This window comes from Lipophrys pholis (genome assembly GCF_963383615.2).
Source record: "Lipophrys pholis genome assembly, chromosome: 22".
Lineage (NCBI taxonomy): Eukaryota > Metazoa > Chordata > Actinopteri > Blenniiformes > Blenniidae > Lipophrys > Lipophrys pholis.
In genome coordinates, this window is record NC_137644.1 from 6,420,428 (window position 1) to 6,443,158 (window position 22,731).

At 45.4% G+C, this 22,731-nt stretch overlaps 1 protein-coding gene across 2 annotated transcripts in view; it reads left to right on the forward strand.

The window, feature by feature from the left end:
- The window catches only part of ppfia2 (PTPRF interacting protein alpha 2), a gene marked incomplete at both ends in the record, with an annotated part of 104,513 nt that overhangs the window by 78,548 nt on the left and 3,234 nt on the right, over positions 1-22,731 (forward strand). The window contains 18 exons of one of the 2 annotated variants that reach the window (XM_080492174.1): positions 997-1,129; positions 1,419-1,636; positions 2,315-2,555; positions 6,637-6,666; positions 6,759-6,889; positions 7,496-7,677; positions 8,166-8,256; positions 12,010-12,091; positions 12,816-13,016; positions 14,402-14,464; positions 15,938-15,970; positions 16,053-16,228; positions 17,208-17,305; positions 17,387-17,562; positions 18,850-18,918; positions 19,387-19,543; positions 19,773-19,829; positions 22,302-22,339. In XM_080492174.1, the coding sequence (XP_080348300.1) occupies positions 997-1,129; positions 1,419-1,636; positions 2,315-2,555; positions 6,637-6,666; positions 6,759-6,889; positions 7,496-7,677; positions 8,166-8,256; positions 12,010-12,091; positions 12,816-13,016; positions 14,402-14,464; positions 15,938-15,970; positions 16,053-16,228; positions 17,208-17,305; positions 17,387-17,562; positions 18,850-18,918; positions 19,387-19,543; positions 19,773-19,829; positions 22,302-22,339 (2,176 nt within the window). Of the gene's footprint in view, positions 1-996; positions 1,130-1,418; positions 1,637-2,314; positions 2,556-6,636; positions 6,667-6,758; positions 6,890-7,495; positions 7,678-8,165; positions 8,257-12,009; positions 12,092-12,815; positions 13,017-14,401; positions 14,465-15,937; positions 15,971-16,052; positions 16,229-17,207; positions 17,306-17,386; positions 17,563-18,849; positions 18,919-19,386; positions 19,544-19,772; positions 19,830-22,301; positions 22,361-22,731 lie in introns of those variants that run through there. The other variant, XM_080492173.1, reaches the window with a different exon arrangement.

The window sequence follows — 22,731 nt, forward strand, 5'->3', positions numbered from 1 at the left end:
CCAGTCTAGTGCTTCTCTGAAATGTGCAGACAAAAGAAGATTCAGTTGAGTTCAGCAGCGTTTGAAAGCAGTGAGACGAGGGCGGCTGTGTGTTCAGCCATTAGTCAGCGTCTGAGCCAAACATCAGCGATTCCACCGAAAGAAGCACGATTAAGTGATTCTAATGCGACAGTCTCAAACACAATGTAACTTTGCCATCTGACGCATTCATTTCATGGCGTGATTTCCTGTTTTCCCCCTCACCACGAGCTCCTGTGATTGCGGAATAAAAGGCTCCAACTGAGTGATGTTGTCAAGCACAGGGAACTAAAGGAAGCAATGCAGATCTACTCACTCCTGGAGCTTCCGTGTCACTTTATCCTACACCAATCGCTTTGATACACTATTGTTAGAAACGCCTGTGTCACTGATCTCTTTCTATCTATTCCTGGATTTTTTTCTGTCTTCCATTTCATGCTGCATGAAGTTCTAATATTACTTGGCTCGTGTGTTGACAGTGGTAATCCTCTCCACAGATTTTAAAAAGCATGTACAACAGGCTCTGATCTTCAACCTTGCACCACATCACTGTGACTGTTATGTTCGCCCGAGGTATCCTAGCACATGATTGGATTTGTTTTCTATCAGCGTAACCTCTTTGTGAGTGTGTGCACGTGTGTGTTTTGTCTTTTGTTTCCTGGTTGTCAACTTAAACTCTCTCGGTAGGCTCTGCTTTAGGAAAGGTGTGTATGAGGGTTTCCAATTTGGAGGCAGATGGTGATCTCTCTGCTGCATCAAACAATGTACTGATGAAGTGAAAATCATAAACAGGACATGGTTGGATTGTTGTGTATATACATACTATATAGTGTGTACATAACTCTAAATACCAAATACCTTTTATTCTGAGAGCAAAGATTTCTCGGCTTGGAAATAGGTTGTTTAACAGACTTTTAAAATACTGGATTTGAGTTCTGGAATCTGTGTGCGATGTTACTCATGAAAGTTGTTTCCCAGGTCTCATCTGGACACGTCGGCCGAGCTTCGCTTCTCTTTGGGATCTCTGGCCGAGACCCAGTCGGATCACTACCGCTCCGCCAAGGTCATCCGCCGGCCGAGGAGAGGGCGAGTGGGCCTGCGGGAAACCAAGGTGACGCAGCAAGTCTGGTTGTATCTGCTCATCTGATGGATATCAAAATTCAAAACATGCATTTAGTTTCACCGGATGTCATCACTCCTTCAACCACTTCCATTGATTGAAGTTTGAACTAACTTTTAAATAAAAATCCGACACAGTTGGAACAATTTATCCAGAGAAAGTGACTGAGATGTACAGTATGTCCATCCTTCCACCAGATTTAAAGTCTTGCTGTTAGGAAGGAGTGTTACTCCCAAATGATTTGAAATATATCAATTCAACACTGATAAATCTCTTGCAGGCCAAATCCTTGGGCGAGCACGAGTGGCGCTCGCAGCAGTTGGGGGTCCTCGGGGGCCACCACTTCGAGAGCGACACGGAGATGTCCGACATCGACGACGACGACCGGGAGACGATGTTCAGCTCCATGGACCTGCTCTCCCCCAGCGGCCACTCGGACGCTCAGACCCTCGCCATGATGCTGCAGGAGCAACTGGATGCAATCAACAAGGAGATCCGGTGCCTGACACACACCTCAGCGACACTCCAATCCTGAGAGCTGCACACTTTGTATACACTGATGATTAATCAACATGTAGTTCACCTTATACTGCACACTGAATGCTCTTCAGGTGAAGCTATGAGTCTTTATGTTCCCTCTTTAGTGTGTAACCCAAATTATTATTTTTTTTTAATTAATTTAATGTTCCAGCAAATACAAACTGCCTCTTGCTTCTTAATGCTGTAATTATCTGGCGCTGATAAGTATTCATTGCCCCCCTGCACGACTCCACTCAATTCTTCATTTCAAGGGTTGTTGGTGTGCCTTGTGGCCTCTCCGCTAATTCACCATCAACAGGCGCGGAGCCACGTTTCTCCTCATGAGGAGTTAATTCCACGACACGCCGTGATCATGAATCCAAGGAGTTAAGCTCCAGGCGAATTACAAAGTTAGATCCTGGGTGTGGTTCAGACTAATGACCTGGCTTCTCGATGTTTGATCACTTCAGTTTGGCCTTTAATTAACTTGTTTCATACTGGAGGTGTTTAAAGCGCTCAGTTATGCAAATCCACCTCCGAAGACCTCCAGAGATGGGAATGAATCCTGCAGCAGTGATCATTTTAATGATGCATAATTTTACCCCCCAAAAAAGTGGGATTATTTCAAATCTAAAGCTTATTTTTCTAACCTTTCAGGTTGATACAAGAAGAGAAAGAGTCCACGGAGCTGCGGGCGGAGGAAATAGAGAACCGTGTGGCCAGCGTGAGCCTGGAGGGGCTCAACCTGGCTCGAATGCATCACCACGGAGCCTCCATCACTGCCTCGGCCACCGCCTCCTCCCTCGCCTCGTCTTCGCCACCCAGCGGACACTCCACCCCGAAACTCGACCCCCGGAGCCCCGCACGCGACATGGAGCGGATGGGGGTCATGACACTGGTGAGCAAACTGTCTGTTATATTTATATTGTAGATTCATAAATACAATGTAAATATACAAGATACAAATAAAAAATTAATAACGACTGATATATTTTACACAAATACAGTCAGATTGGATACAAGTATTTCGGTAAAGGACGGAAAGTTGTTTCCTTTTCTGTCCTTTTAGGTTCGTGAAACACTTTTTCTCAATATGAACAAAAGTTTATGTCGCCAGTTATGGAAGCATGGTAGACTTGATAGTTTAGTCTCTTTTTTTTCCATCGTACGAAGAAGCAAGGCTGTTTGAACGTGTGATGAGCGAGATGTAAACAGTCTTCTGGACATTCAAAACGGTTTGAGTTTCTGGCAGGCGAGAAAGTGTTGTCATTAATAAACTAATAAGAAATTACTAGCAGCGGCAGCTCCATTTCAGTGCACTGTTCTAGGCAGCGGGCCTCCAACCGTCAATTTTTGAAAAAGACGGCTGAAAGAATAGTGCAAGCTGTTAAAAAAATGTTCAATGGCTTTGAGCCAAGTGTCGTAAACCGCACGCTGCCGTAAGTAGCATCGGTGGCAATTTTATGAGTACGAGTACGAGTACTCATGCCTGGTATAGAAACGATATCCGATCCCGGTATCGGTATCGGTGCATCCCATGTCAGAAAGAACTGTAAACATTTCTCAATGTGAGTCCTCCTCCGCTCACCTGTTATGTGGAGTTCCACAGGGCTCGATCCGCGGGCCCCATTTTCTCAACGTTTTCAAGACGGCGGTCGTTGTGTTTTGGGAAGCCATGCTCGAAGCCACTGAAATATGGCTTCATGTTCTCTGCACACGTGTGTGTGGTCTCATTACAAAAACAACCAACAGCACTCACTAGTGGCCGAACTTCAAAACTACATTTTTCAGTGTTTCTATATTTTTTTGAAAATGGACATCATTTTCAAAACGTTGCCATGTAAACGAAAATGTTTTCTGAATTTGGCAGCGTTTGTTTTTTTTAGAAGTTAAGTATATTGTGTCTAACGTTTTGCTTAGGGTCATGTGACCACTAAAAAATCATGTGACTGTACTTAAGTAAGCGAAGCAGTCCTGGCGTCTATGCTGGGGGGCTACGGCCTGGCCTGGGGAGTCCTGGGCGGGGGTGTGGGGGGGGCTCTGCTCTGGGCCGGGGTCGGGCCCGCTGGGGTGGGATGGGGGGGCTGGGCGTCGGGCCCCGGCTGGGCTGTCGACTGGGGGGGGGGTTGGGGGCGGGTCGTCCGGGCCCTGGGGGTGCGGGGCCTCCCCCTTCCCGGTGGGGGTGCCCGCTGCGGCGCTGGGGGTGGGTCCTCCCTCTGGCCCCCTCCCCCGGTGGGGCGGGTTGGCCCCTGCTGCCGCGCTCCGGGTCTGCCTCATTCCCGGATTGGGGGGAGCGGGGGACGGGGGGGGCTCCGGGTTCTGGATGGACGGTTAACTGAGAGTGACCTCCAGGGCCTGATAGGGGTGTGCGTGTGCGAGTGCGTGTGTGTGTGGGTTGGGGTGTGTGGGTTGGGGTGTGTGGGTTGGGGTGTGGGGCTGTGTGGAGTGGGCGAATGAGGGGGGGTGCCCTGGCCACTGGCCTCCGGCTGGGCTCGCACTGGGCCCTGCGGGTCTCGGACTCTGCTGTCTGGCCGTTGGGTGGGGTGGGGGCTCCCTGCCCGGGTCCCCTTGCGGCGCCTTGTTTGGGGGGGTGTGGCCCCCCGGGTCCTAGGCCGGCCGCTCGGGGGGTTGGGTGGGGCAGCGCGGGGGGTCCAGCTGGGCCAAGGTCCTAGCGACGGGGGGACCCCCTCCCTCAGAACCCTCCCTGCCTTACCTCACCTTATATTACCCCACAATAGGGAACAGTGGGGCGGTGCCTAGGTGGGGGGTCCAGGCTACTTAATTGCGGTCTGGGTCCTCCCCCGACTTTGCACCACCCACAATTTTAACCACACTTAGTCATGCAGGGTCTTGAGGGGGTAAGCCGCTTTCGGGGTTCTGCCGCTTGTCAGCGGTAGAACGCCCGGGCCCCGCTACCCCCCAATTTTAAACCGCACCATAGACACACACATCGCATCCACCTTTTCAAGACACAAAAACACACCCTTACATACATCCAACACACATATAGGGCAGGGGAAGGGCGGGAGACGTGGCTCCCCCCAGCACCTCCCGCTGGGGTCCCGCCCCGGCCCGGGGTGAGTGCGGCTGGAGTGCGTGGGGCGCGCTCCCTCGGGCGTGGCGCTTGTTGGGGGGCTGGGGTGCGGTGCTCCTTCTCCACTTGCTGTTGGATTGGTGGAGGTTGGGATACCGCGGTGGCCGGGAGGGGGCCCGGCCGGCGGCCTGAGGGTGCGAGAGTCATCACTCCCCCCCCCGTTCCGTGTGTGTGTGTGTGTGTGTGTGTGTGTGTGTGTGTGTGTGTGTGTGTGTGTGTGTGTGTGTGTGTGTGTGTGTGTGTGTGTGTGTGCGGGGTGGGTCATGGGTTGGGTTTCCCAATCAAGACCCGGGGGGAGGGGTTATGGGGCGGGTGGAATATGAGGCTCCTGGGGGTGTAGAGTTGACTGTTCTCCGACCGGGGCCTGCGCCGGACTTCGCTTTCCTGGGTCTGGGGGCGGGGCTGGTCCGGGGCGCGGCGGCTGGGGCCGTCTCTGCCTTGCCGGGTTGGGGGGGGCGGTGGGTGGGCCTGTTCCCGGGGGTGCGGTGGGACTCGCCGCCGGGGTTGGGGGGGCTCCCGGCCCGCTCGGCCCGGGGGCCCTGCTCCGGCCTTTTCTCGGTTTGGCGGCTTGGGTCGGGGCCTGGGGCCCTGTGCCCTTTGTCTTTCTCTTGTGGGCCCCTCTTGCCTGGGGGGGATTCCTCTCTGCATTCTCCGTCGGGTGCTTTTTGGGCGGGGGCGGGGCTCTCTGGGGTGGTTCGCTGGGGTCTCCCCGGGCCTGGGGGGCTTCTGTCTGCCGGGGTGGCGGTGTCCGGGCGCGGTGGCCTCGGACCCCGGGGTGTCACCACGGGTCCCCCCACAACAGTTCCGGCCACACCCAGTGGACAAGCCACACGCACTCACACACACATACACGCACACACACACACACACACTTTCACTCCTCACGAAAGGTGCTTCTGAAGTTGCTTGTTGTCTGTCATCATTTGCTCAAACTTTAAAAATCATGTTCCTCTTTTGTTGTTGCCTCTTTGTTATTTCATGTTCCTGCTTCACGTTACTGTCTAGATAGAGCTGCTCAGGCTGGTTCAATCTAATAACAGTTGGAAAGTATTTGGATGAGTGTGATTATTGCAAATAATATATGTAGCACAACAAGGACATTGTATGTTATCCCCTTCCCCCCTCCCCCCTCACCCCTCACCCCTCCCCCCTCGACTTTCTTCTCTCTCTTCTCTTCTCTCTCTCTTTGTGCGTTCCCCCCCGGTCGTGTACGGCAGCCATGCCAACTTCTGACGGAGAAGGCAACAGGAGGAGACTCCAGGTCTCTCCCTGTTGCAAGACCAAAAACTGTTCTGACTCCGAAGGCTCTCAATCACATCATATTGTTGGCCCAAGCTGCCGAACAGGACAAGGGAAAAAAAAAAAGAAAAAAAGAAAGAAAAAAATAAATAAATAAAAAAAAAAAAAAAAAAAAAAAAGTAAGCGAAGCAGCCATTGTTCCACAATCCGAAACGTATCCACACAGCTTGTATGTGAAGTATCTGCTGTACTACTCAGGAAATCAAGGCACTTTATTAAAAAAATGTCCTCAATCTGAAATAGAGTTTTCATCCTACAGATTGTAAACTCTCCACACGGCCCGAGGCTTAACCGCTCCAGATGTGGTCACCACCAGGAACAATACAAATCTAAAAATATTCCTATAATGCCCGGGGTAATCCAGAGAGGGGTGTAATGTGTGAACGGTGTCTTTACCGAGAGGCTTTCAAAGGAATGAGGCTTTGATTTTATTGATCAGTTAAATGACGTCCTTTGTCTCTCAGTGTTGGTCTCCAAACAAACATTACGGCATTAGACAAAGCCTCATAAGCCGATATTTTCATTTATTACCAACAAGCAGGTATTAATGTTTGTTCCCCATGTGTTTCTGTTCTCCTCTGTGCAGCCCAGCGATTTGAGGAAACACAGGAGAAAGGTACGTTCAGCACCGATGAATCCGTTTTTAAGTTTTCATAAACTGGCTGTAATGGTCGCTGTTGACCCGCCTGGGCATCCTTGTGCCCTCAGATCGCAGCGGTGGAGGAGGACGGGCGCGAAGACAAGGCCACCATAAAGTGTGAGACGTCGCCCCCTCCGACGCCGCGCACTGTTCGAATGACACACACACTGCCAGCCTCCTCGCACAATGACGCACGAGGGTAAGTTGACACCATACAGACGTGTATCTCCTCTTTGTGCCCCAGGAAGGGGTAAGACTGAAAATGAGTGCCCCTCCCCCTCCCCTTTTTTTATGGTGATTAAACCCAATTTAACTTCCAAGCCAGTCAAAACACACCGTGATGGTAAAACTCACCTCAAAAGCTCCCCTCATATTAACTTCTCTCAAGTTCAAGTTATCTTTATATAAATTGCCACGACTGTTGTACATGTCGCACTTATGATTGAGTTTATTTTTTCATTTTAACTCTTACTACATCTCTTGTAATTCCGCATGTTCCTGCCAGCTAACTCTGTCACTTGAACAAAAAACTCAGAAAACATAGAAAAGGCAGAGAAAACATTCATAATTTTCCAAACACTGTTCTTATATGTGCTTTATAAATACAATTATTATTAGAATTTAGCATTTTTTATCATTAAGTAGTTGTTTTTTTTACTTTTTGTGTATTAAGCCAATTGAAGCATTTAATCACATATATACAATTTGAAATGCTTGCATGTGGAGTAGAAAATTAATCGTTTGACTGACAAGGCGTCTTGTTTTGATTCTTAAATATTTGACCCGTGGTTTTTTGCATCGTCAGGATCGTGGCCTCTCTGGAGGCTGAGGCCAGCGCCCTCAGTAGTGTCGCCAGCAGTCAGGACTCTCTGCACAAGCAGCCCAAGAAGAAGGGCATCAAATCCTCCATCGGGCGGCTGTTTGGGAAGAAGGAGAAGGGTCGGCTGGCACATCTAGCACACAGACATGTCATGGTGGATCCACAAGGTCAGATCTTCTCACTACACCTGTTTGACTGTGTTGACATTCTGTGATATTATTTTAGAATAGAGGTGTCAAACACGTTTTGGTTCAGGGGCTAGACTGGAAAATAGTGTCATAATAATCTTAAAATTTAAACCTTAAAAAGTTTTATTAGTTGTTTTTTTTACTTTACATGATAAAAATGTCAATATCTTCATAAAACCAGCAACTATGGAAAAAAACTCCCAATCTCAACATAAAGCCAATTTTAATGATACAAAATACAGTAAAATGTCCAATAAACTTCTATAGCTGTTGCATTCTGTGTATTTTTACAAATTTCTCCCTGACAGCATGGCTTTGAGGCTAATGCTCTTTTGTCTTTAAGGGATGAGAATGAGTCCAGAAGGCAGAGCAGTTCAGCTAAAGACCACCTAAAATGACAAAATGCCCAATAAAACAAGTATTACATGAGGTATATTTACTGATTTGTCTTTCTTTTCTCTGCACAGCAACTCTGATGGACCCAGACATGGCAGGCCAGGACATGGGGGTGGGCAAGTTGGGCACTCAGGCTGAGAAGGACCGCCGGTTGAAAAAGAAGTAAGCTTTAATCCACCTCACCAGCAGCTTCAGATAGACACAGACAGCCACATTAATTCCTGAGAGATACATCAGAACAAGACAAACTTTGTGTTTTGAAGTCAGCATATAATCCAATCCAACCTCCTGACACACAGACAGCGGTGCAGCCTCCACCCTGCTGTGCTTACCCTCAGCTCCCTTCCTGTAATGTATGTAATGCCATAACCCGCATTGAGAGGAGGATCAATAGGAAGCAGAGAGCTGGATCAGTATCCAGAAGCAGAGATCAGCCTCACTGTATTCACACACAGAGCCAAAGTCACACTATTGATCCGGGGTGAAAAGCCAATTAATCTCACAACGGTCCGCTTTGTCGATTGAGAGGATATAGATGGCTTTCCCAACACGCCCACCTCTAGGTTGCACACACACTCTGGTTTCCCGGATAAAGGGAAAACCCCTCAGCAAATCAGATCTTCCAGGAGGGAGTGTTATAGTTTATCTGTGTTTATATGTGCGTGTGTGTGCGTGAACATTTGCCATGCCCCGGTGCCAAATGATGAATGTCATTTGCTCGAAGTGCACATTGAGTTGTCATGACGAATAACTTTGCCTCCCATGTAGTCGGTCAATAGAAAGTGTTGTTTGTTGACAAATGTGTTGTTTTCCTTCCACTGCACTGACTTCTCCATAGCAGTGTCCGGGATTAAGACCGCCACCACCACCTCCACCAAATCTCCCACCGCCACCCTGCATCTTGGCGCCTCCTCCACACTGCATGCCATTAAGCTGCCTGCTCTGTTTCCATTTCAGCATCTTGAACCGATCAGTACCCCTGTGGTCGCTCATTTCTGTTATTTAGTCATCGCCGTGACGTTGACGGCCGAATGTAACGAGCATTTGAATGTAAGACCGAGGAGGAGGGGGTCTTGCTGTGTTCCGGTTGCATTGCTCATCCTCTTCTTGCTGCACGAGATGTGGTCAGGACTGCATTGTAGAAGATGACCTTTCGATCCTGGTCTACAGATGCTCCTGTTAAACGAATGTGCTCCATTGTGAGATGTGCGAGTGCGTGCATGTGTCTGTGTTCTGTACGGTTCTTTAATTGCCTTTTTGACTCATTAACACGTGTGTACTTTTGTCTCCCCGTCGCTCTCTCTCTCTCTCTCTCTCTCTCTCTCTCTCTCTCTCTCTCTCTCTCTCTCTCTCTCTCTCTCTCTCCTCTCTCCCTCCCTCCCTCCCTCTCTCTCTCTCTCTCTCTCTCTCTCTCTCTCTCTCTCTCTCTCTCTCTCTCTCTCTCTCTCTCTCTGGTATTGCTCTCTGACTCTCTCCTCTCCTCCCCTTCCTCTCCCTCTCATCATCCTTTGACTCTAACACAAAGCGGGTAAGTTGTGAGGATGTATAACTGACCTCCTGGATATGACCATTGTCTCAGCCATATTGCCCTGTGTGCCATCTCTCCTGTCTGTCCGCCATGCGTCTCCTCCCGAACGACCAGTTCCAAAGCTGATGCCTCTTATCTATCTATCCGTCATGGCTGTTAACGACGCCATTGCTTTCTTTCTTTCTTTCTTTCTTTTGTTCATTTACCATATCAAGACGTTTCTTCCCCCCTTTTTACAGCTGCATCCATGGCTGGACAGAGAATGTGCCGCCGCTAGAATCCGGGGCCTCCCTGTTACTTTTCTATACCCAGAATGTCTTCCTCCTCCTTATATGTGTCTCTATCTATTTGTGTCAAATAACCAGCTGCAATATCTGGTTATGGGAATGTCAACGGTTCTTTTTGTTCGTATGATTTGTCATAACTGTTTCTCCTTATTCCCTTTCCCCAGCTATGTTCAGTTGGATGTATTTCTCCATTTAAGACCTGACCTGAACATAAAACATGAGCTATCTCCCCATGTGCCGGATAGATAAGACAGTGAATGTACCCGACTGTGTTTGGATGAGCACATGCTGTGTTTAAGTGCCCTTTCACTGTACTGAGGCCTTCAACGCTGAGAGAGCAACATGGATCATGTTTATTACCGGGCCCAGTCCTCCCATTTGTCCACACGCTCAGGGAATGGGCTGGGAATTTTTTTTTGTTGCTGTTATGAAATGTGTTCAGAAATTAGAAAAAGAACTGGGGTTTTTTTTGGGAACGTGTGGGTGTGAGTGTGTTCCTTGGTCCCCTTGTTTGTCAGGTTGTTTATCAAGCTCTCCGTCTATCGTCATGTGTAGGAGGATTCAGCACGACACGAACCGCTCCGCGCGTGTCAGACCCAGATTGCCGGGTATTCGCTCGCCGCCCGTCGACGAGCTGCAGTTTTACATCGCGCCGCGTACGTTTACGCCAGCTACGCAAAAAAAAAAAGAAATATTCTGTGGCGCGCAGCCCAGGAAACGCGAGCAAAAGTTCCACTTAAAAACACCTCGCCGCATGAGCCGGACAGAAATGTGACTGTAGAGTCTGAGTCGGCAGAATAAACTGCGAGTGGCTGAACTGGGATGAGTTGTGCTTGGATTAGCAGAGTGCTGTCCAGCCTCGCTGAGCAGGTACTGCGGCACTTTACCTTCCAGGTGTGTGTGTGTGTGTGTGTGTGTGTGTGTGTGTGTGTGTGTGTGTGTGTGTGTGTGTGTGTGTGTGTGTGTGTGTGTGTGTGTGTGTGTTTGGACTGCATTCAGCACGAACAGGAGCTCTGCCAAGGATGCACTGTTCTCCAGACTCTTTTTTTTATTTATTTTTTTTTGTGCAATGTTTACAATCCAGATGCAGACCTGAAGAAAAATCCTTTATTTTTTCAGTGGTACAGGAAAAATTTGTTCTTCTTTTCCAACCAACAATGAAAACACAGGCAATGTTCTGCTCTTGGTTTCATGTCTAAGGGCCTGAAATTGGCATTAAAACCACTTCCATCGATTGACACGAGACCAAACTCATCCCAGGTCAACATTGACAAATAAACAAGACTCTCTTGGTCGAATTCAATCCGACAGAAGTAGATAGACTTGACTTACATCAGTCACGTTTACACGCGCCGTGCACGTTGCTCCGCCTCTACTGGGATCTGTTCAGTGTTCAGCGTCCTGCTTAAAGACACTCTAAACGATAGACAGATCAAACCACCAACCACGGGATTGGAAGACCGTCGTCTTGCTACTTGAGCCTCAGCCGCTCCAGTTCAGGGCTGTTTTGGGAACAAATGTACTTAATATTTTGCATAAGGTTTTGGGTGATCTGGAGAGGCTAACTGTAACCGATACGTAACCACGCTCTTGGACGATCTCAAACATGGTATCCTCCAAAATACCGATACCGAATGCCAGTTTTCCGTAACCGAATTGTGCCAAACGTCTTCGATTAGAGGTGACGGCTCACCCGGTCGTAAATGACAAATTCTCAAGACATTTATGGAAATAGGACTTGAAACAAATGACACATGAAATGAAGAAAGTCTAAAACTGAGAGAAGGAGAGTGATGGTAAATTTAACCAGTCTGTGATTTATTAGTGTGTGTAAGAGTGTGTGTGTGTGTGTGTGTGTTAGCTTTGGTGAAGAATGATAGATCCTCTGGCCTTCTCCACGCTCTTGGCGTGCGGGCTGGACCGAGAGATAAACTGCATGTACAGGCGCTCTCCTCCCAGGTTGTGTACACACAGACCTGCGGGGATTTGAGAGGCTGTGAGTTCAAGAGGCTGCACCGTCACCTCAGACTGAGCAAATGTGTGTTTTGGGACGTGCGTGTCCACGTGTTAACACAAGGTCTCCTCTGTGACTGCCCCCAGACACGAGCTCCTGGAGGAGGCCAGGAGAAAGGGTTTACCTTTCGCTCAGTGGGACGGCCCCACTGTCGTAGCCTGGCTGGAGGTAAATAATCACCGTTTGTTGAGATTATGAGTTGTCCTGCGATGAATCCTCGGGCTGATTTGACCTTTTATGAGTCATTTATTGAAGACTTCCCGTAAATTTGTGTGATTAGCTTCTTCATAAACCTGAATGTTCATCACAAATCTAAGTCAGTTTGTATGAACACATGAAGTTTAAAGCACAAATGTAGAAACACTGCCCCCTTCTGCTTGGTGTGTGATCTACATCCACCAAAACTCAAAGGTTTAATTTAAATCATGTCACAATTACTCCTCAAAATGCTTTTTTCTCTTGCTATTATAACATTACAAAGAATGTTGTTGCAAATCTGCTTATTAATTCTTAAGCATCCAATTTAAAACTTTCAATGAATTAATAAATAAATTGGTACTTTCTTCATATTTAACCAAATAAAAAGTATTTCCATTAGTGTGACACTTATTACAAATAATTTAGAAAATAACTTTTTAAATCTCCTGCTTTTTCATGCATAGTCATATTTTCAATATATCTATTCGCTATTTGAATTGCTAAAGAAAAGGTTATTTTAAGTAATGATAATCCAGTCATTTAATTTTTATAAGAATCAGTAAAAAAAAATGTAAAAGTGATGAAAAATACCACATATTTCACAATTTCTAGCTTAAAATATCCTCTAATGGCATGAGCATAAATTAAATACATTTGACCCCTGGCCTCCTCTTTCCCTCTGTGTGTGGTGAAGCTGTGGTTGGGGATGCCGGCCTGGTACGTGGCGGCGTGCCGCGCCAACGTGAAGAGCGGCGCCATAATGTCGGCGTTGTCCGACACCGAGATCCAGAGAGAGATCGGGATCAGCAATCCTCTGCACCGGCTCAAACTCCGGCTCGCCATCCAGGAAATGGTCTCCCTCACCAGCCCGTCGGCCCCGCCCACCTCCAGAACCGTGAGTTTCACTGCGGACGCAGGATGACAGGCGACGTGTCCACAAGGGATGAGGAGGTTAATTCAACCTCTTCCTGTCAGGAAATAGCTACAGAACCCGTTTATGAGGCGGAATTTAGCCAAACATTACCAAAGGTGCAATCTGCCTGCATAACAGCTCATCAAAAACTCATTAACCAAAAGACACTTAGAAAAGTTCAAATTTTTGAATGAGTCGCTTTGTGATTTCTTCAGGTTTTTTCAGCATTTTCTTCTAACTTATAACAAAAACATGCTCTGCTCCTTCACCTGTTTCCTGACAAGTCTTTTTTATCTTCTTTTTTTCTATATTACGCTTTTTTTTTATGTAGTTTTATTTGGAGAAAAGAAGACCTCAAAAAAAATAGATAAATAGTCAGGCTCCAGTGATAACAATAGCTTATAGCTACAAACTTATTTTCTACAAAGGTATTATCTAATATATCTAAAAGGATATCAATGAGGATTTTTTATGACTTTAGGGACAGAACAGTTAAACGCGTTAATGCTGCATTTGGGCAGCTGGATACGTGGTACTTCAGAAGTGGGAATATTCCCATTTCCGAGGTAGGAGTGTTCATATAATGTGATTATAGAGGTGATGCACTGACACCACTTTTTTAAAGTTATATACTGATACCGAGTACTGATACGAGAACTTATTAAATGCCATAAAGCCTAATTCATAACTCATATGCAAAGTATTGCTGCATGTTTGCTTTTTCTCAGATTTTCTTTCTATTTTCTCAAAGATGTTTTGAATTATCTTCCTATTTCCTCCAAGTTTCTTTGTTTTTTTGTCTGATTTTCTTTGTTTTTGCTTTGATTTTCTTTCTGTTTCCTCTGATTTTCTTCACATTTTATGAGACTATGAAACTTCCACGTCCCTCAACATCAGCTTTCATCACCAATCGCACCGTCCGACATAAAGTTGTGTTCTAGTTGCGTAATGTTAACGGGCATCAGTGTAAGATAGATGGAAATATTCGATTCTTGATCATTGACAATAATCCGTGCAATATCTCAAAAAGCCTTCTGGAGGCGTTACACTTCCAAATGAAGCAGAAGCTAACATGCTAACAGCTTAAGTGTGTGTTGGTGTTAATCGTATTAACCGTGTTGTGCATGCCTGCTGTGATGTGTGCTGTCATATGTGTTGTGTTGTTCTGTGTTTTACCCTTTGCCCCTCGCCCCTCCCCCCCCCCCCCGGTGGTGGGGCTTCGTGGGGGGCAGTTCATCTTCTGACTGTGATGCTATAACACTGTTGGCTTACAGTGGTGCTGCTCTTCTTCTTTAACACTGCTTGCCCCTCCTGCCGGACCTCTACTACCCGCCCCGCTGCCGCTCTGTCTCTCGGGCCCTTTGTAGCCATCGGGCAATGTCTGGGTGACCCATGAGGAGATGGAGACCATGGCAGCTCCTTCCAAAACGGTCAGTCCCTCCTCTCTGTCCCGAGACTGAGAACGCATGCCACTGTTGACCTCCGTCCTGAAAGTCTTGTCACTACTAACCATCAGCGCCGAGCCTTTTGTCCCTTCTGACGACTCAGCGAATGTTCAGTGTGTCCTTGCAACTTCCTGTTACTCACCCCATTGACATCTTTGTTAAATCACATTAACATTAGGAGCAAAAGTAAATTTATTGATAGAACACCATTCAGACACAAGGTCATTCGCACTGCTTTACAAATAAACAAAAGATATGCATAAAAGCGAGCAATTCAAGTATGAAATACTTGAACATCTCTCACACACTGTCGTCCTTTCCATTGGGTTGACTTTAACTTGCGCTTCTGGTATTTGGCGTCCCACATCACCATCAAATAATACGTGCTCTCGTGCTGGCAACTCCACAAACAGCAAACTCGCTCTACGCATCCAACATAGAAAACGGTGGAAGCGCTTCGCTGCATCACTTCGAAAATCCATCTGCGAATAATCTCAAGGAGCAATTTTCAAGTCAATCACTTTTCCGACTGTGAGTTGAAGGGATTACAAACAGCATAAAAAGGAGAGTAAATATGGAAAGGACTTTATTAAGATAAAGGTAGTAAAATGAATCAAGTCTATTGTGGACTTGCCTGTGCAAATAAAATTAAGTCCTAATGTAAAAGACGAGTGTGTCAGCAGTTCTCAGGTGTTCAGGAAGTTTGTGGGAGAATTGAAAACTGCAGCTGCCGTCATAGTGACGCTTACTTTATCATTTTGAAAACTAAATACTGGTATTCTTACCCTCCACTTGTTCCTTTTTATCATGTGTTTTCTTTAAGATATGCAGGGAAAAGGAAAACAAAACTACATTTTGACGCTAATCAAAGTATTAGTTACTTTATAACCACATCATTTAACTGTTTTAACAGCGTGCGGCGTTTTATTCAGTTTACCTGTGAGACATCTACATTCAAAGAAATATTTTGAAGACGGCAGTGAAACGTGATACAATTTAACGTTTGTGAATAAATGTAGATATAAACCAATAAATAAATAATAGTGAATAGAAATCAATATTTTCACTACAGAAGTGCATATCTAAAGGTTTGAATATTAAGTGTTTTAGGAGGTGTAATTTATACTTAAGTTTGAGTACAATTGTATTCTTGAAGTGTAAATAAACTCCATACTACTCAGTTACTTTTATGTTTGCAAGTTATATATCTGGAATGGATTGTGTGCGAAGTGTAAGTAATTCAACCACAATACCACAGAAACACACTTCATCACAGTTCAGTCAGTTTTTATGTGATATGGACGTTGTGCATGTTGATATCACAAAGAAATTGTCAATATGATATAATATAAAATCAACCGGACCGTCTCTCCGGGTTTCAGGGCAACAGAACGCAACGTGTAATACAGATTATGTTGGCCCTGAATTTGTGTTTTTGTCTCTTTGTGTTTGTATCAGAAATCCGACTCTGAAGAAGGCAGCTGGGCACAGGTAAGGAGACGGACTCCTGTCCTCTCGAAAGCCGAGCATGAACCAAAGGCGGCGCTGATCCGTGTTGTTCTTCTCTGTTAAGACCCTTGCTTATGGCGACATGAACCATGAGTGGATAGGGAACGAGTGGCTGCCCAGTCTAGGACTACCTCAGTACCGCAGCTACTTCATGGAGTGCCTAGTGGACGCTCGCATGCTGGACCACCTCACCAAGAAAGACCTGAGAGTGCATCTAAAGATGGTGGACAGCTTCCACAGGTACTGGACGTAGAAGGTCAATCGGGCATAAAACAATTCCATCCAATCATCTTTATTTGGAACTGAAAGGAGTTTGAGTAAAGCTCAGGGTACATGTTGTGCCCACTGGTCCCAGATTATTCAGATTAAGAGAGTAGGCTGGTTGCCACTGGGCCTGGTTCTGGAAGCAGACAGAAAACAAAATACAAGGTTTTACATCAGGGGTGTCAAACATTGGGCCCGTGGGCCAAAACCGGTCCCCTAGAAGCAAGCAAATCGTAAAAATGTCAAAGAAAACAATGATTTTTAACAAATTTCTTCAGAGGATGGTCACAACACAACACTGAGATACCAGCGATGCTGCCGTGAAAGCTAGCAAACTAGCATTAGCCTCAAAGTCACGCTGTCAGGGTGAGTTTGTAAACAAACACCCGTAATGCAACAGTTATAGGAAAAGTTTTTTGCGACATTTCACCGTATTTTGCACCAGAAGGAGTCATTGGAATTTGCTTTATGTTGAGATTGGAGCGAATTTCAGTCGTAGTTGTTTGGTTTTGTAATATTTCATCTGCTCCACAACAAAGAAAAACTTCATAGTTTAAATGCAAATGGGACTATTTCACCAGTACGACTCACATAAGATGAAATTGGACTGTATGCAGCATTTGAACTAAAATGTTTTTAACACCCCTGGATGAGATGGTATTTTCAGTGTTGTTGTTGAAATTCCACTCCTCTTCGTTGTCAGTCGTATCCACCCGTCTTTGACTCTGGTGTCTTTGGGGTGTTTTTAAAAAAGACAGCACAAAATGTCAAACCGACGCCAACGTTTCCTGTAAAGACAAACTGTCAAGGCCCGTGAACTAAAAGAAGAAAAGCACCTCCTTTAAGCTGAGCTCAACATTCCTGGTTGGCACACAAACACACGATGTCCTTCTCCACCAATCAGCACTTTGGTATCAAACCTTTAAGGGTGTTCTGTGTGTTTACGTCCACCCAGAACAAGTTTACAGTACGGCATCATGTGTCTGAAGAAGCTCAACTACGACAGGAAAGAACTGGAGAGACGCCGGGAGCACAGCCAGCACGAAATGAGAGGCGAGTAGAGCCACAGCGTCCGCGTTCTCGTGAGTCTCCAGAGTATTGACGCCTCGTCTGGACTCTCCCCCCCCCGTGCAGACGTCCTGGTGTGGAGTAACGAGCGGGTCATCCGCTGGGTGCAGAGCATCGGCCTGAGAGACTACGCCAACATCCTGCTGGAGAGCGGCGTGCACGGAGCCCTGGTCGCCCTCGACGACAACTTCGACTACAGCAGCCTGGCACTACTTCTCCAGATCCCCAATCAAAACACTCAGGTGGGGAAACACGCCAGAGCAAACGGATAACGTTCACTCAAATCAGGTCACATGACTTCATTCATCAGTGTTCGGGTCACAGCACGGCCAGCAATGAAATACAGAGTAGTCGATATTACTGAGTAGTAATATAGTCATTTAGTGAGTAGTAAGGTAATAGTATTAACAGTAAAGGGATATTATGAGTAGTAAAGTATTCATTATTATGAGGGATGAGTTGTAATCATACAATTAGTAGAAACATAATCACATGTAGTGAATGACTAAAATGAAGGACGTATTGAAGTAATAATTAGTAATGATTCGTAGTAAAGTCATCTCAGTAGTTTAGTATATCTATAAGTAACAAAGTAATATTAAGTAATATGAGTAGTACAGTATATGAGTAGTAAAATAATGAGTAATAATATTATAATTATGAGGAATGAGTCGGAAAGTAATTGTAAGGTAATCATGAAGTGAGTACAGAAGTAATGACTAGTAGTAAAATAATCTTAAGCACTTAAGTAATTGTATTAGTCAAAGTAATTTTGAGACTGGAAAGTAATATTATGATTAGTAAAGTAATATGAGTAGAAAGGTAGCATGAGTAGGGTAGTAATGTTATTAACTGTCATATAATAATATGAGTTGTGAAGTAATATGAGTGGTAAAGTAATACTAAGAGTATTTTTATGAATAGCAAAGTAATCCTTGTGGTGTATTAAAGTAATATTCGTGGTGAAGTGATCATATAGTGCATAGGAACTTATGAGGAGCAAAGTAGTGATATGAATAATAAAGTAGTATGCCTGAGAAAGTAATCATACAGTGAGTAGTGATGTAATAATACTATAATACCATAATGAGAAACAGTAAAGCAACAAGTTTTAGCTTTAAAGCCCAATCATCATAAAAGGTTTGGCTCAACAGATTCTTCAGGCTAAAAATAGAAAGTCCTCATTGTGAAGATAGATTCCATTATGTAGTTGTTTTTCTTCTGTCTTTGCCAATTTAAATCATGTACAGAAATATCACCAGCGTCAGTCCAGAAATAGAGGAATGCTGGTATCGGCCTTCAAAAGCTGCAGCAATCTAAATCAGAACATGCAGATTTGCCAACTGTCACCCTGGCACGGCGCCTCGTCTTGTCTTTACTCGGGTAAAATGGGATCTGCTGCATAAATAACGTAACGTGTCAGCTGCCTCTGTGGCCGCGCCGCTAAAAATATCTCGCCTCGTGAAAATGAGATTGTATTCTTATTTATTTATTCATTCTTTAATTTTTTTGGTTACTTCCCCCTTCAGGCACGTCAGATTCTGGAGCGAGAGTACAATAATCTGCTGGCGCTGGGAACTGACAGGAGACTGGATGAGGTGAGAGACACAGTAGACGTCTCTGAAGCTCGATATTGTGTTATATGATGGTAAAAACATTTTCAACTCAAAACTAAAACATTACTTTTCTCAAACACTCCACTCTTTCTGCTACGATTTAATCATTTTTACTTTAAATTATCCTTGTAGATTTTTCTTTTTGGAGACATTTGTCAGTTTAATCTGAGGCTCGTAGTCTAGAAAATATGGTAATAATAGAGGTTTTTCTGTGGTATTGTAGCAGCTTTATGTTGTCATACAGTGACATCTAGTGGTCCTAGATGGTATGAAATTTAAAGAAATATATATATATATATATATATATAAATTTTTTTTTATGTATAATTCACTTCTTAGTCTTTTAATTCACATGACCAAACAAAAACAAAGTGAGGATTATAATCCAAAATATACAGTAATCTAACGGCATGAGTTACTGACCACACATTGTTTTATTTTGCCCACCAGTGTGACGACAAAGGCTACCGGGGTCCGTCGTGGCGGAGGCAGTTCCCTCCCCGGGACGTCCACGGTATCAGTATGATGCCCGGATCGGCAGAAACTCTCCCTGCAGGGTTCCGTCTCACGGCGACATCCGGCCACTCCCGAAGACTGCCCCCTGATGGTGAGCCTCCGCCGCTGCAACCCATCCACTCACTTAACAAAACAATGTGAAAGCTTGACGTCAGTCTGTAATTTCATGAAATATGTGGCCAAGCCGGATGTTGAAAACCAAACGGAGGTGGTGCGCGCCTGTTGCCCGGGCAGACTAAAGCAGCAGCGCAGCAGAGAGCAGGACTTCCTGCTGCCTTCTGACTCTGTCTCTTGTTCTCTCTGTGACGGCTGCTCTGCAGTCCTCTATGAGGCGCTGGACGACAGTCCCGACGACATGTATTTGGATTGGTTTCAAGGTCAGCTATGCCCCCCTCTGAAGGCTCTGGGCCTGTCGGGCCCGAGCGTGTTCTTCTTCTTCTACGTCTCCCTCCTCTTCACCACTGTCCCTCTCTCTCCACTAATCTGTCTCTAATACACAACTCCAAGGGTGTTGTTTTGCAGAACTGCAAAATAGTTGTCTTGCCTCCCTGGTAACAAAAAAACAAAAAGCAGGGGGTCAAGTTATGGATTAGCAGCCATGCTTGCTGGTGTCACCCTTGAAACGACTCAGTAAAAGTAAAAAAAAAAAAACATGCAGGTGGCTGAGCGGTGCTATGTAAGTTGGCCTGAATCAGGAGGTTTACATACGTGAACAGTACGTCTTGGATGTTCCCAGAACTAAAACTCTTGACACTTTGTCGCTCCTTCATCTCCCTCGCTGTTAAAAGAGGGCACCGGCTGAAACAGGGTTTGTTTCATTAAAGGACCATTCTGGTTTATTACAAAGTCAAAAACCTGCAACGTTTCTCAGATTGGGATTAAAAAAAACCTCATCACACAAAGTTTGGTGTCACGAATGACAAATATCATGGTGTTTTCTTAAAACAAATAAAGAAGCCGACTTTCTCCTGACAAGCCATAAATATTCAAAGAACTCCGTGGTTTTTAAAGTATGTGAAGACTTTAATGTTTTTATAAGATAGCATTGATAGCACACAAGCTGAGTACACAATGTTAGAACTCACACTGAATTACCACAGTGGCCCGGGTAAGGCACCAGGGGGGACGCCTAACTCCTCAGTACACATAGTAATACTGAATTAGAACATTTTGATTCACAGAAAGTTAAAATAGTCAAATGTATAACTTCTTAAAGTTTATTTTAATGAATTTTCAGAGATATTTTCAAAAGCACTCAGTTAACAAATTGGCCTGAGAAAAAAGACGACTTTGGCTTGACAAGCCACAAATACTCTCTCAACTCAGTGGTTTTTAAAGATTGGGATTACTTCATTATGTTTAAATAATATAAGTCATCATTGTAAACAGCTGGGATCCAAAAACCACACAAGTCCTTAACCTTCCACACTCTAAATTACAGCAGTGGCCCGAGTAAGGCACCAGGAGGGACGCCTAACTCTTCAACACACAATAATACTGAATTAGAACATTTTAACTCGCAGGAATTTTAAAAAGATAAATATATAATCTCTTAAAGTTTATTTCAGGAAATTAGTGGCCATTATTTTCAGATATCGTTGTTTCAAAAGTGATCAGTTTACAAATTGACCCCAAATATTGTTTTTGTGGCAATCGCAAACCCTTCATGGGACAAGTGACCATATTTCTTAACATCCTCAAGGTTCTTAATATCCAGCAAAGACATGATACCTGAGGTGAGATGTGTGAATCTTGGCTCAGGCTGTGAGAATTTATGAAAATTATCAAAAGTTCTCCTTCAACCTTCTCGTTAAGCAAAACCACTAATGAAAAATAAGAAAAAAAAGGCTTCCAAAATATTTATTTGGATGCACTGTGACACTTGTATACGTCTAGTGAGTTAAGTCGTGGGTTTCTAGTAGTTTTCCGTTCTGAGTTGTGAAAAAATAAGAGTTCTATCGGTCTGTTTTACTCTTTAAAACTAACTTTAGAAACGAGATTTTAACTATCACCTATAAACGCCAAGGGCCGAAATTTTAATCCTCAAGATTATTTCACAAGGTCAAAGTTGCTCATCAATGTGCAAATTTTAGAAAAGTAAACATGTGGCATCCGCTGAAATAAACCCGAATGGCCCTTCAAAAGGATGCAGAGTGTATGAGCACCATGCAGGTTGTTATACACGGCTGTGAATCATCCTGCAGGCCTGACTGTCCGGCCGGCGTTCTCCTTTAACAAAGTGTTCCCGATCGATGGCGGTGTGTCCCTGTGTCTCCGCTCTCTGTGCTCCCCGGTCCTGTGACGTCCACAACACACTCCGACCTGACCGCTGCTGCTGTCCACTCAAAACAGACTCTCCATTTGAGTGATCCGTGGCTTAACCCTTTGGGGGGGTTGGCACTACGAGTAATCGCCTCTGTGTGTGCGTGTGTGTGTGTGTGTGTGTGTGTGTGTGTGTGTGTGTGTGTGTGTGTGTGTGTGTGTGTGTGTGTGTGTTTGTGTGTGTGTTGGGAGGGCGGTAAAATCCTGGTGTGATGCCGGTGGAGCTTTAGGCCCCGTTCACACGATGTTTCAAGTTGAAAACGCATCGTTTTTTTCAGAAGTTTGGGCTCCGAGCGTTTCCTCCAGAAAGTCTCGTTTTCGCTCGTTTACACGACGACGGAGCCGAGCGTTCTCAAGCCGTTCCACCTTTTTCCAAAAACTTGCATTTCCCGTGACTCCGACCACCGTTGTCGTGTGAACGGACGCCCAAACCGCGACAAGGGTTTTGCGTTTTCACCTGAAATCGTTGCGTAAACGCGGCCTCAGCGTTCAGGCTTGACGATCTCTCTCACTGTCTCCCCCTGCAGTTGGATCGGCGACGGTACAGCGGCTGGACAGCTCCACGGTGAGAACCTACTCCTGCTGAGAGGAGGAAGAGAGCCACCTTAAACTGTACCCTGTATGTAACCCAACACAGACTCTCGCCATGCCAAACCACACCGCTTTCCTAGAACACATTGCAGAGTAGCGGGGAGGATTTCTCTCCGGCCCGTCGTGAGCAGGTGACGCAGCCAGTCTCGTCCTGATGTCTCTCCTTTTAATGTCCGTCCAAATGAACATGAGTCAGCGCCGGCCAGGGTGCTTTCAAATCCGCTTCAAAAAAACCAGACGCCCGCAGAGAGAGTTCATTTACATGATGAAAACAGCTCCGGAAATAGACCTTTTGAAAGACATCAGCCTTCAGATACAAAGACGGCTCTGCCTGCTTTCCATTAAAACCAAGTGATGTTTCATCTG